The sequence below is a fragment of the Cydia fagiglandana genome, chromosome 17, assembly GCF_963556715.1.
Source record: "Cydia fagiglandana chromosome 17, ilCydFagi1.1, whole genome shotgun sequence".
NCBI lineage: Eukaryota > Metazoa > Arthropoda > Insecta > Lepidoptera > Tortricidae > Cydia > Cydia fagiglandana.
The window spans coordinates 2,912,018-2,924,136 of NC_085948.1; the positions used below are offsets into that span (position 1 = coordinate 2,912,018).

The 12,119-nt window shown below is 36.1% G+C and overlaps 1 protein-coding gene and 1 long non-coding RNA gene across 3 annotated transcripts in view; one reads left to right on the plus strand and one right to left on the minus strand.

Annotated features, from left to right (window-relative positions):
- Nucleotides 1–1,288: 1,288 nt before the first annotated feature.
- LOC134672945 (uncharacterized) lies at nt 1,289–9,338 on the minus strand. Of its 2 annotated transcripts, XM_063530895.1 has the most exons (6): nt 8,757–9,338; nt 8,251–8,313; nt 8,103–8,165; nt 6,723–6,819; nt 6,199–6,607; nt 1,289–3,456 (listed from the first exon to the last, which is right to left on the minus strand). In XM_063530895.1, the coding sequence occupies exons 1-6, from the start codon at nt 8,834–8,836 to the stop codon at nt 1,421–1,423; spliced, it is 2,748 nt and encodes a 915-aa protein (XP_063386965.1). In that variant the 5' UTR covers nt 8,837–9,338; the 3' UTR covers nt 1,289–1,420. The 2 variants fall into 2 exon arrangements, with proteins under 2 accessions (XP_063386965.1, XP_063386966.1); XM_063530896.1 differs by lacking the exon at nt 1,289–3,456 and having other exon boundaries at nt 5,972–6,607.
- LOC134673004 (uncharacterized) overlaps nt 7,180–12,119 on the plus strand; it is a 503,466-nt gene continuing 498,526 nt past the window's right edge. Inside the window, exon 1 of the long non-coding RNA XR_010099399.1 lies at nt 7,180–7,417. This is a non-coding gene — a long non-coding RNA (uncharacterized LOC134673004). The remainder of the gene's footprint in view (nt 7,418–12,119) is intronic.

The window sequence follows — 12,119 nt, forward strand, 5'->3', positions numbered from 1 at the left end:
TTGAGAATGATCCGATATTGCATGCCCTAACCAAGTTTCAACCTATCAACGAATAATAAATCCCGGGATCCGGATATTTCGATATTGGTCCTTCTCAATACCGAAAATGGAATCTTGAGCTTTGCAAGGGTTTCAAGGCACGAGGGTTAAACAAACCACTTCACAACTTGAAATCAATTTTACCTACTCACATGCAATTTTGCACATTTATTCATAAATTAACGTTTAAAAACCGGCATTTTTGTGACTGACTGACTAATAGATCAAAAACCTAACCCACTTCCAGCTGACCTAGAAACTTGAAATTTGACACCAAGGTAGACTATTAGGAGTTTATAAAGGGAACAATCTAAAAACTGAAAATTATTGATAATTTGATGAAGAAAAACACATATATCGATAATAGGCTAGATGACTAATTTTCATTTATGGTATCAATCGATCAGGTATGTCTTTAGGATCAAAAGTCTATATGGTATCCATTGCATTAAAGGAATACAAAAGTTAGAAATGATAGTCAAAGTCCGACAGTCGTACTTCACTCGCGAAACGCCCCGAACAAAACGTCAAGGTCACAGAGAGTCCATCTTGAAGTATGAACAAAACAAGAAAATTGCGATTTTGTCTGTGAAATATTGCGTTTATGTATATAGTTTCCATACAATTTTTTATTGGATAAAATGTGAGGAATCGAATGGTATCCTTATTTTTGTAGTTTTTGGAAGTTGAAAAGAACTTTAATGTTGAAACTTTCAGGCGTTGTACTTTTGTATTATTTCCATATATTTTTTTAATATCCACAATATTGTGATAAATTGCTCATTTGCTATGTATTTTACTAGATTTTGTTGTAAAATTCAACATGTGTCATCATCCCTATTAATTTAGACTTATGGATCAAAAACCTAACCTTCTTGATATTTGGCAGGTAGACCATTAGGAGTATACTCGTATAGAGGAAAAAATCTGAAAACTGAAAATTATTGATAATTTGATGTAAAAAATCATATATTCATAATTATTCGATTAATTAAGTACCTAAGACTTACCAAAAACCTAACCCACTTTTAGATAACCTAGAAACTTGATATTTGGCATGAAGGTAGACTAAAAGGCGTATAAAAAAAGAAAATATTGAAAACTGAAATTTTTTGACAGTTGACCGCGCGTTAGCGAGGGTCTCGTTTTCAGCACAACTGCTTTTAAGATTAACACTAGTAATTTCTTACTTTTTGTACAAAAGTAATGATTTCCCAACAAAAACATAAATGTGAAATGAGAGCCAAGTTCAATTATGTGTCGTTGACCGTTGTTGACTCGCTGACAAAAGAGTTGAGAGCGCCAAGTTCTGTGCTGTGTAGAAAATCCTGTAATCTCATTTCACATTTATTTTTTTGTTGGGATTATATATCACATATTTTCAATAACTATCAAAATTTAAATATTTAGAGCATACAGGTTGCAAGTTATCAACAGGGTTTGAAAAAGTAGGAATAGACAAACATATACTAGGTGAAGCCATGTCTTGTCCTATTTTATCATCTGGCTTATGATTTTCCTTGTCTTCATTTTGGATTGGGTTCCGAATCGGTAACCCACGAGGGTGTCTCGGGTCTATCAGTTCTGGAAGTATACACCGTATATAAAAATCTTTTAATTTCAATTCCATCTTCTCTGACCAAAACTGATCATCCCGGACAATTATTTCAGTTTTTAGTTTTTCTTTCTCACCACTCCAAACGGCAAACAAACATTTACTCCTACCTGTAATATGGAGCTGGCCTTGTATTTGATAAAACCAGGGGTGTTTTTTATTAACTTCTTCACCTTTTTTGGTTCTCTTCCAAAAGGTAACTTTTTTACATTTTATGGCTTCGTCAATGCCCATTCGGTGGGCTGTGATAGGACATTTTATTTCTATGATCATGTCATCTCCACAAAGGCCATCTGGTGTTGCACCTAGAAAAGGCAACTCAGCGTCAATATGTAGACCACATGGCCTTATGGAGAGATTGTGTTCTTTCTCCAATTGTTTAAGAGCCATCGTTTCGTTCTCTTTGCCGTGTTTTATTGAAGGCACGTGATCGATGTTGACTTTGTATAGCAGATCCTTTACGAAATTTGCGCAGTTGGTATTTGGACGTCTATTGATCACTTTTCCAAAATTTGACGCCGTTAGCAGTGTGCGTCTAAGCTCTAACCATTCCCCGCTTTCTGCTTGTAGAACTGTATTTTGTTGAATTTGTTCCCTTTCTTCAGAGGTTTTGTTTAAGTCGTTTAAGAAATTCTTTTTTAGGGATTCAAACACGTCTGGTTCGATGTCTGGTTTCAATGACTCTGGCCCATAGTCTTTGTCGGTAGTTTTATTTTCGACACGTGTATTTAGACGGAGTTTTGCCTTAGCATTTTTTTTTCTTTTCATATTCTTGCTTATGCGTTCACGTTCTAGTCGTTTTAAAGTACCCTGTGGACTTCTTCCGGCGTTCATTGATTTGTATAACAGAGAAATTGATTTTTTTTCGTTAAATGATACCGCAGCTGCTAGACATCTCGTGTGGTAAGAACTTTTTTTGGAAAAGTTTATCCTTTTGCCGCCGACAAATTTGGCTATTATGCTGTTGTATCGTTCCACAACGTTACTGTCGACGTCGTGTATCAAGCTGCGGGCATGACTAGCAACATATTGTGTCAAAAAGCAGATTTTCTGCCATAAAGCGCTTGAAGACAATTTTTTAAAGCGATTCTCAACTTCACCTACTTTGTGACAAAAATATGGTCGACACTTGGAATGGTCGCCGAATCCGTGATGATGACTAAGCAAAATGTCTTCGAAAAGAAGTTGAACATCTGAATTTATTTTATGTTTAGCCATGGCTTTGCAGATGACTGCTCTCGTGCCTAAAATAGTATTTCTCGATATAAGCCCTCTTAATTTTTTCTGATACTTTGTTTCAGTAGTCAGGTTTTTTAATTTATTACAAAAATTTCGTAATATGTGATTACGGCACTCTACTTTTTCGACGGTGACATCTGAATACGGACGTGCTTGTAAAATTTTTGCGTAGGTGCTGGCGTCACCGTCAGAAATTAATCTTTCATATATTAAACCATGCATTTCAATGGATTTCTTGAATCCTTCGACAATGATATCGCTCTCCATACTTGTTGAAGAACCGTTGAAATTTTTATAGCATGCATGCTCCGGAGTAGTTGTTTCTTTTCTTTGTGCATAGGCGCAGGTGCTACAATATTTATTTTTGATGCCAAGATATAGAATTTTTCCTGTTCTTCTTCCGATGATTGATGCGGCACCAGAGGATGCGTTGTAGTTTTTTTTATACGAACGCTTGCTCCAGCAGCCATCAGCAACTACGTCTATTTTCGGAATCCCATTCTTTACGCGACCTTCTTCTAATGCCAATTGTTTTTCTTCTTCAGCAGCTTTATGCATTGATTCTGTTGACAAAAAAAGACAATGGGCATTAGAAGGTCGCGTAAAAAATGGGATTCAGAAAATAGACGTAGTTGCTGATGGCTACTGGAGCAAGCGTTCGTATAAAAAAAAACTACAACGCATCCTCTGGTGTAGCATCGATTATCGGAAGAAGAACAGTAAAATTTTTATATCTTGGCATCAAAAATAAATATTGTAGCACCTGCGCCTATGCATAAAGAAAAGAAACAACTACACCGGAGCATGCATGCAACAAAAATTACAATGGTTCTTCAACAAGTATGGAGAGCGACATCATTATCGAAGGATTCAAGAAATGCATTGAAATGCATGGTTTAATATATGAAAGATTAATTTCTGACGGTGACGCCAGCACCTACGCAAAAATTTTACAAGCACGTCCGTATTCAGATGTCACCGTCGAAAAAGTAGAGTGCCGTAATCACATATTACGAAATTTTGTAATAAATCAAAAAACCTTACTACTGAAACAAAGTAGTAAGAGAGCTTATATCGAGAAACACTATTTTAGGCACGAGAGCAGTCATCTACAAAGCCATGACTAAACATAAAACAAATTCAGATGTTCAACTTCTTTTCGAAGACATTTTGCTTAGTCATCATCACGGATTCGGCGACCATTCCAAGTGTCACCATATTTTAGTCACAAAGTAGTTGAAGTAGAGAAACGCTTTAAAAAATTGTCTTCAAGCGCTTTATGGCAGAAAATCTGCTTTTTGACACAATATGTTGCTAGTCATGCCCGCAGCTTGATACACGACGTCAACAGCAACGTTGTGGAACGATATAATAGCATAATAGCCAAATTTGTCGGCGGCAAAAGGATAAAATTTTCCAAAAAAAGTTCTTACCACACGAGATGTCAGGCAGCTACGGTATCATTTAACGAAAAAAAATCAATATTTCTGTTATACAAATCAATGAACGCCGGAAGAAGTCCGCAGGGTACTTTAAAACGACTAGGACTTGAGCGAAAAAGCAAAAATATGAAAAGGAAAAAAAAATCTAAAATTCTCCGTCTAAATACATGTGTCGAAAATAAAACTACCGACAAAGACTATGGGCCAGAGTCATTGAAATCAGACATCGAACCAGACGTGTTTGAATCCCTAAAAAAGAATTTCTTAAAGGACTTAAACAAAACCTCTGATAAAAGGGAAAAAGTTGAATAAAACACAGTTCTACAAGCAGAAAGCGGAGAATGGTTAGAACTTAGATGTACACTGCTAACGGCTTCAAATTTTGGTAAAGTGATCAACAGACTTCCAAATACCAGTTGCTCTAATTTCGTTAAGGATCTGCTATACAAAGTTAATATTGATCACGTGTCTTCCATAAAACACGGTAAGAGAACGAGACGATGGCTCTTAAACAATTGGTGAAACACCACAATCTTTCCATAAGGCCATGTGGTCTACATATTGACGCTGAGTTGCCTTTTCTAGGTGCAACACCAGATGGCCTTTGTGGAGGTGACATACATGATCATAGAAATAAAATGTCCTATCACAGCCCACCGAATGGGCATTGACGAAGCCATAAAATGTAAAAAAGTTACCTTTTGGAAGAGAACCAAAAAAGGTTAAGAAGTTAATAAAAAGCACCCCTGGTTTTATCAAATACAAGGCCAGCTCCATATTACAGGTAGGAGTAAATGTTTGTTTGCCGTTTGGAGTAGTGAGAAAGAAAAACTAAAAACTGAAATAATTGTCCGGGATGATCAGTTTTGGTCAGAGAAGATGGAATTGAAATTAAAAGATTTTTATATACGGTGTATACTTCCAGAAATGATAGACCCGAGACACCCTCGTGGGTTACCGATTCGGAGCCCAATCCAAAATGAAGACAAGGAAAATCATAAGCCAGATGATAAAATGGGACGAGACATGGCTTCATCTAGTATAATTATGTTTGTCTATTCCTAATATTTCAAACCCTGTTGATAACCTGCAACCTCCATGCTCTAAATATTTAAATTTTGATAGTTATTAAAAATGTGTGATATATAATCCCAACAAAAAAATAAACGTGATATGAGATTTCAGGATTTTCTACACAGCACAGAACTTGGCGCTCTCAACTCTTTTGTCAGCGAGTCAACAACGGTCAACGACACATCATTGAACTTGGCTCTCATTTGACATTTATGTTTTTGTTGGGAAATCATTACTTTTTGTACAGAGATTACTAGAAAGCATTTGTGCTGAAAAATCTGAAAACTGAATCATAGCTGAAAATGAGAGCCTCGCTAGCGACGCCAAATATCAAGTTCCTAGGTTATCTAAAAGTGGGTTAGGTTTTTGGTAAGTCTTACTTAATTAATCGAATAATTATGAATATATGATTTTTTTCATTAAATTATGAATAATTTTCAGTTTACAGATTTTTTCCTCTATATACTCCTAATGGTCTACCTGCCGAATTTCAAGTTTCTAGGTCATCTGGAAGTAGGTTAGGTGTTTGATCCATAAGTCTAAATTAATTATCGATATACGTGTGTTTCTTCATCAAATTATCAATAATATTCAGTTTGTAGATTTTTCCCTCTATAAACTCCTAATAGTCTACCTTGGTGCCAAATTTCAAGTTTCTAGGTCAGCTGGAAGTGGGTTAGGTTTTTGATCTATTAGTCAGTCAGTCACAAAAATGCCGGTTTTTTAAAAACCAACTGATAAATTGGTTCCCATTGGTGAAAAGTACTTTAACTACGTTGAATTCCATACCTTCTAATACACGCTCCCAATGCGCGCTACAATTATCGTGGCATTCAGCATAAGTTTTGTCGGATATCAACGGCAGGTTTAGGGAAGACAGCATCTCTTGCAACTGTGAGTGTCCGCAACCAATTGCAATAGTGCCTGCAACAGCACATTGGTTTACTCCCAAGTAATTTTCTCCACAGTCATCACTTGGTATAGAAAATTTCTTCTTGCATAGTTGACACCGAAACAAAAATTTTGATGTTAGCCCATGTTTTACTTCTCCAACCAACTGCATTTCTTGAATACCGCATCCTAAGGGTCCATGATTGCAAATCGATTGTAATTTTGTAAAAAAATTACTAATTGCAACAATTCTTCGACCGACGGTTTTGTCAGGAAGCTCTTCTTCCAAATCGAACGATATTTGTAACTGAAAATAAAATATATTGTAAGTGTTAGCATTTACAATTTGTCACATCATGTACAGTCGACGTCAAAGATTTATAATAAGGTGAAAAATGTATACATATATCATAATCACCTACCTCATGGGTATCTTCTTCCTCTAATAGACTAGGAACCCGATAAGTGTCATCCACCTGTGCAATGCGTGGGTTCAAAATGTTTGAGCTGGTCGCCTCACTGTCAAAACCAAAATTAAATAAATGTATGATGTTTTACAGCACATATGGACTTTACCGCACTAGTGCGATAATGCACACACACATTACGTATGTATGTCAAATATTTAAAGGGCTATATGTACTGTAAAACGTTGTACGATACATGTGAGAATAGGTAATACGCAACTATAATTTTCGGTGGAAGTTTGCATGGTAATATTGGTAATGTACATCATATATTTTTTTTTGTTTTATCATTCTCTTATTTTAGAAGTTAAGGGGGGGGGGGACACATTTTACCACTTTGGAGGTGTCTCTCGCGCAATAAAAAATCGGTCAACACGCTCAAGAAAAGTAAATCATTTACTATTGTGTAGGGTAGTATAATATAAAATAACTATCAGTTCATTAAAAAAAAACGTAAAAGAATAACGAAAGTACGGACAATCGGTAAATCCCGGGATTTTAATTTCCGGGACTTACTCATGCAACCCTATTACATTTTATCAGTGTACATTTTTAGGGTTCCGTACCCAAAGGGTAAAAACGGGACCCTATTACTAAGACTTCGCTGTCCGTCCGTCCGTCTGTCATCAGGCTGTATCTCATGAACCGTGGTAGCTAGACAGTTGAAATTTTCACAGATGATTGAATTTCAATCGCCGCTATAACAACAAATACTAAAAACAGAATAAAATAAATAGTTATACAACAAACGTGATTTTTGCCGTTCTTTGCGTAATGGTACGGAACCCTGCGTGTGCGAGTCCAACTTGCACTTGGCCGGTTTTTTTAAAATTAAGTACCTCTTGGAGAATATCAAATAACTGATGAGGGCAATGTATCTCGTACGATATTATTGATTGGCGACATTTTATTTAGTTTTCGGCGAACATTTGCTAAGTAGGTAGTACTAATAGCCATCTAGGAAAATAAGTACAAAATATGTCCAAATAATTGAGACTATCAATTCAAAGCATAAAAAGATATAAGCATCTGCACTGATAGGAAAACAGTAGGTATCCAACTAAGGTCTTTTCGTACGCCGCCGCTGTGAGTAGGTAGGTATTTATCGCAACGCACGAAGTTACGCGCGACACAGGTACCTACATATGTGACGTTATCTATGAAAAGGGACCTTATTGTCGATGGCGCTTCCGCCATTATTAACGATGCTCTGATATAAATACCACGCCGCGCGACGCAGTGCGTCGTAAGCGCCATAGACAATAAGGTCCCTTTTCATAGATAATGCCACAATTAGAATTCATAGATAATGCCACAATTAGAATTAGAACTTACTCGTTATTTTGACTGACTTTCAACTTTGATGAAATCGGAGATTCCATTTCCATATTTTGCAGTCTGTAAATAAAGATAAATTGTAGTATATAGTGAATTGTGTTACGTAGGTAGGGCTAAAAAGCACAAGTCAAATAATTATACTCACTCGATGTAGTCTAAAGATATAGTATCATCTTCGGCTGTGAAATTATCCAATTTTCTTCTTTTCCTAGAAAGACAAAAAAGCAAAAAGTTTAGACGCATGACAAATCACGAGCTGAGGTTCAAACCCTCGATAGGTGGATGGATTGCTAGAACGCTTTATGCGTGTAATTGTGTGCGTTACATGTATTACTGTGTGCTCGTATTTATAGGAAGGCCCACTACACCGCAACCGCGTAACTACGACTCACGGACACGCACACATAGACGGCTATGTTTTCTGCTTTGCCGTGGCGCTAGTGCCGCGTGGTGTAAACGTCGCGAATCGCAATATCCTTTTAAGCTATTTGGATGATGACTTGATGACAGTGTTTAACCGGTAGATGGAGCGATTATTAAATTTTAGAATGTTTTAAGTTATATGGATTACTAATTAGTACGATCAAGTATATATTAAATTAAGTAATAATTACTTATTTCACTGTGTAATAAATATACATTTTTACTTACGTTTGTTCCATTGTTTGTTGGAATCTTCTGAGTTGTCTTTTTCGAGATGTCTTCTTTTTAATGAGTTGCTTGTTACCCATTATAGGTTTTGGTGCACACGGTATACACACAACACACACTAGCCACAACTAGCTAGCTAGCTAGGTGCTAGGACACACAACACAGAACAGTTTTTATAACTAAATCTTATATTTGTTTTGGGGACACGTAGTACAGGTCCGTCTGGCACGAGCGCTCAGCCATCACTGTCTCATTTCGAAAGACGGACGGAGATAGAGCATGCAGGCCGAAGTCAATATTTTGTTACGATAGAATTAGTTGATGTTTATTTATTTTAAAAATATTGCCTCTAATTATCGTTTTTCTAAAGCTGTCAAATTATTGTTATAGTTATGATTGATTTTTCTCCTTTTTTTGTTTCATAGTGTCACATAGTAAAGAAACAAGTAAAGTTGGAGTACAAATTCGAATTGGAGGTTACTTTGGGAATAAATTGTATCGAGCGAAGTGTTATGAATCGTGTATCGAAAGCTGTGTTATGAAAGATAATATAATCAAGAATTATATATATTTTTCCCACGTCTACAAATATCAACGTTTCTTAGAAAAATACGATAACAATTGGGGTATTTTTACATTTCTGGCTCAGGGAACGGCCTTAAGATCTTTTCTTTTGTAACTAATTTAAATACCTATAAGATAAAATGTAATACTGAATCGTACCATTTTTAATAGAAACATACATTTCATCCAGTTTTATGGACATTTTCTAACAATTTTAATATTTACATAATATAGGGTCATTGCGCTAGTTTTCGTCCACTCGACGAAATTTGAATATAAACCTTCATTGCTGCACAAATTTGGACTTATTGCTATCCTTCATATCTAACAATCTATATATCCACATAAAAATTATATTTAGCAAGTAGCATATTAAAAATTAAATGTATTGTTCGCAAACGTATACGGAAACTGACACTGGACGGTAAACTGACGCAATTACCCTATTCCTAACATTTTCAAATGTTGTAGGAATTAGTTTGGTATTTATATAAAATTATTCCATTTCTTATCGTTAATATTTTATTCGAATATGACATGAATGTTTGGCAATAATTCTACATGTATTATTGTATAATAGCAAAGAGAATATGAAATAGGGGAATATTGTCAAAGTAAATTATGTTATACATTTACTGCCATCTTTCGACACAAATGATTAAAACTTTTAGAACGCCATTTGACTTTGATCCTTATTCTTTCACTGATATTTGTTAAATTTGTCGAGAATAGGCTAAAGGTAATGGCGCTCGAAAAAATGGCACATACTTTTGGCCAACTCTCGAGTAGATGGCGATACTTTTTGACATTTAACAAATTTAACACATATAAATGAAAGAATAAGGATCAAAGTCAAATGGCGTTCTAAAAGTTTTTATTAATTTGTGTCGAAAGATGGCAGTAAATGTACTGACTACATAATTTACTTTGACAATATTCCTCTAGTCTTAATTCTCTTTGATAATAGTTTGTATGTCTGTATGCGTGACGACTTCGGTTGAATGAGCATGCTGCAAGTACCGTATTTATCATATAATTGCATGTGTAAGATTTTGAATATTGTTTTGTCTTTTATGACAGCTCTGTAATGTCAACCAGTTTATTTGAAATAAAAGTTCATATAAAAATAAAGTTTTTTCTTCTTCAATAATTTGGTCATAGGGGCTATTCATAAATTACGTCATTTCAAATTTTCTGGACATCGGATGATGGTAGCATGATTTAGGAGGAAACGGGGTCATTCGAAGCATGATTTTTGGATGATTTTAGGGGAGGTGGGTTCAAAAATCGATGACGTAATTTATGGACAGCCCCATATTAGTTTGTAAGAATTATTCAACAGAATTACTAGAATTTGGCTATAGTCTGAATTAGTCACTAGATAAAAGAAATCGTAGGGGAAACGAAATTTAAAATTTGTATTGGGCCTCAACAGTTGAGGCCCAATACAAATTTCCCTTTTGTTAGTTGAGGCCCTCAACTCTTTGTACTTATATTTTTGCCGCATCAAAATTGGTTTGCCAGACTTTGTTTGTAAGCCAACCCAAATGGCGGTTATTTTTATTCCTTGTGTTTTTATCCCAGCTACTAAGTAAAATTGAGTCGCTTAACTTCAAACTCAGGTAAATCCATCTGTCATGCGATCTTGGTATTATGAAAAGGTAATAGGGTAGCTATTTGCTGAGAGGGTCGAATGGATTTACCTTTTGAAATTAACCTTTTGAACGTCACAGACGGCAATTGCCGTCAACGCAAAATGGTGACAACGACGCCAAAGACGGCATTTGACGTCGATGGTTTTTTGATGAAAATCTGAAGCCACTTTTAGGTTGGCATTATTTATTCACTAAACTAAATTTTACCCCTGTTGACGGCAAATGGATACGGCGTTTGGCGTTCAAAACGTTAAGCGACACAATTACACATAACAGCTTCGTTTTGACAGGTATAAATAAAAGAGCGCGTAGGTAACTTAGAATAGTTTATTGAAGAAACATTACAAGTAGCACAGCCTAGCTGTCCCTACGAAGCCGCCGCTCCCGCTACCCTACAAGGCAAGGTGACGTACATTCTGGTCGCTCCAACAACATTTGTACCATAGTCTAATAAAACATGGTCTTCTCTTCCCAGAGTGACACAAGCCGACGTCACAATAACATGGCCGCTATATATAGCGCTATCGCATATTATCATATAGCGCTGTCGCATGATGACGTAGGCTTGTGTCAGTCAGGTGACCTAGAAAAGATGGGAAGAGAGTACCAGGCGGAGTATATTATTATACCATGATTTGTACAACGTTTACTTGGATTGGAATTCTTGAAATCAATGCTTCAAATGGCAAAATACTCTTTCCTCCCTTCACACAGTCTGGCAAAACTTCACCACGTCTATTAGGTCAGGCATTAACCGATTCGTTGCGTGTTCCATTTTCGAAAACTTTTGGTTGTGGTGCGGAACAATCATTTCATGACACGGCAGCCATGCCATGCGCCATAGAACATGATGACATTCCTCCCGTGTCATACGCCACACGTAATAAACATTGATGACACGGCAGGCGTGTCATCAGCCCCGAATCGGTTAAGATAATCGTAAATATCAAACAATAAACAGAAATAGAAAATAACGCCGCCATGATTAAACATTTTGAATTGGCTAAAATAATGTTGAAAGAAATAACCCTACGCTGAACAGTGTTACGATGAATTAGTAGGTATGTACAGTCAACAGCAGAGGTTGCTAAGAATGCTAAACACATGTTCAGAATGAACTGAACACATCTCTATTGTTCAGAGA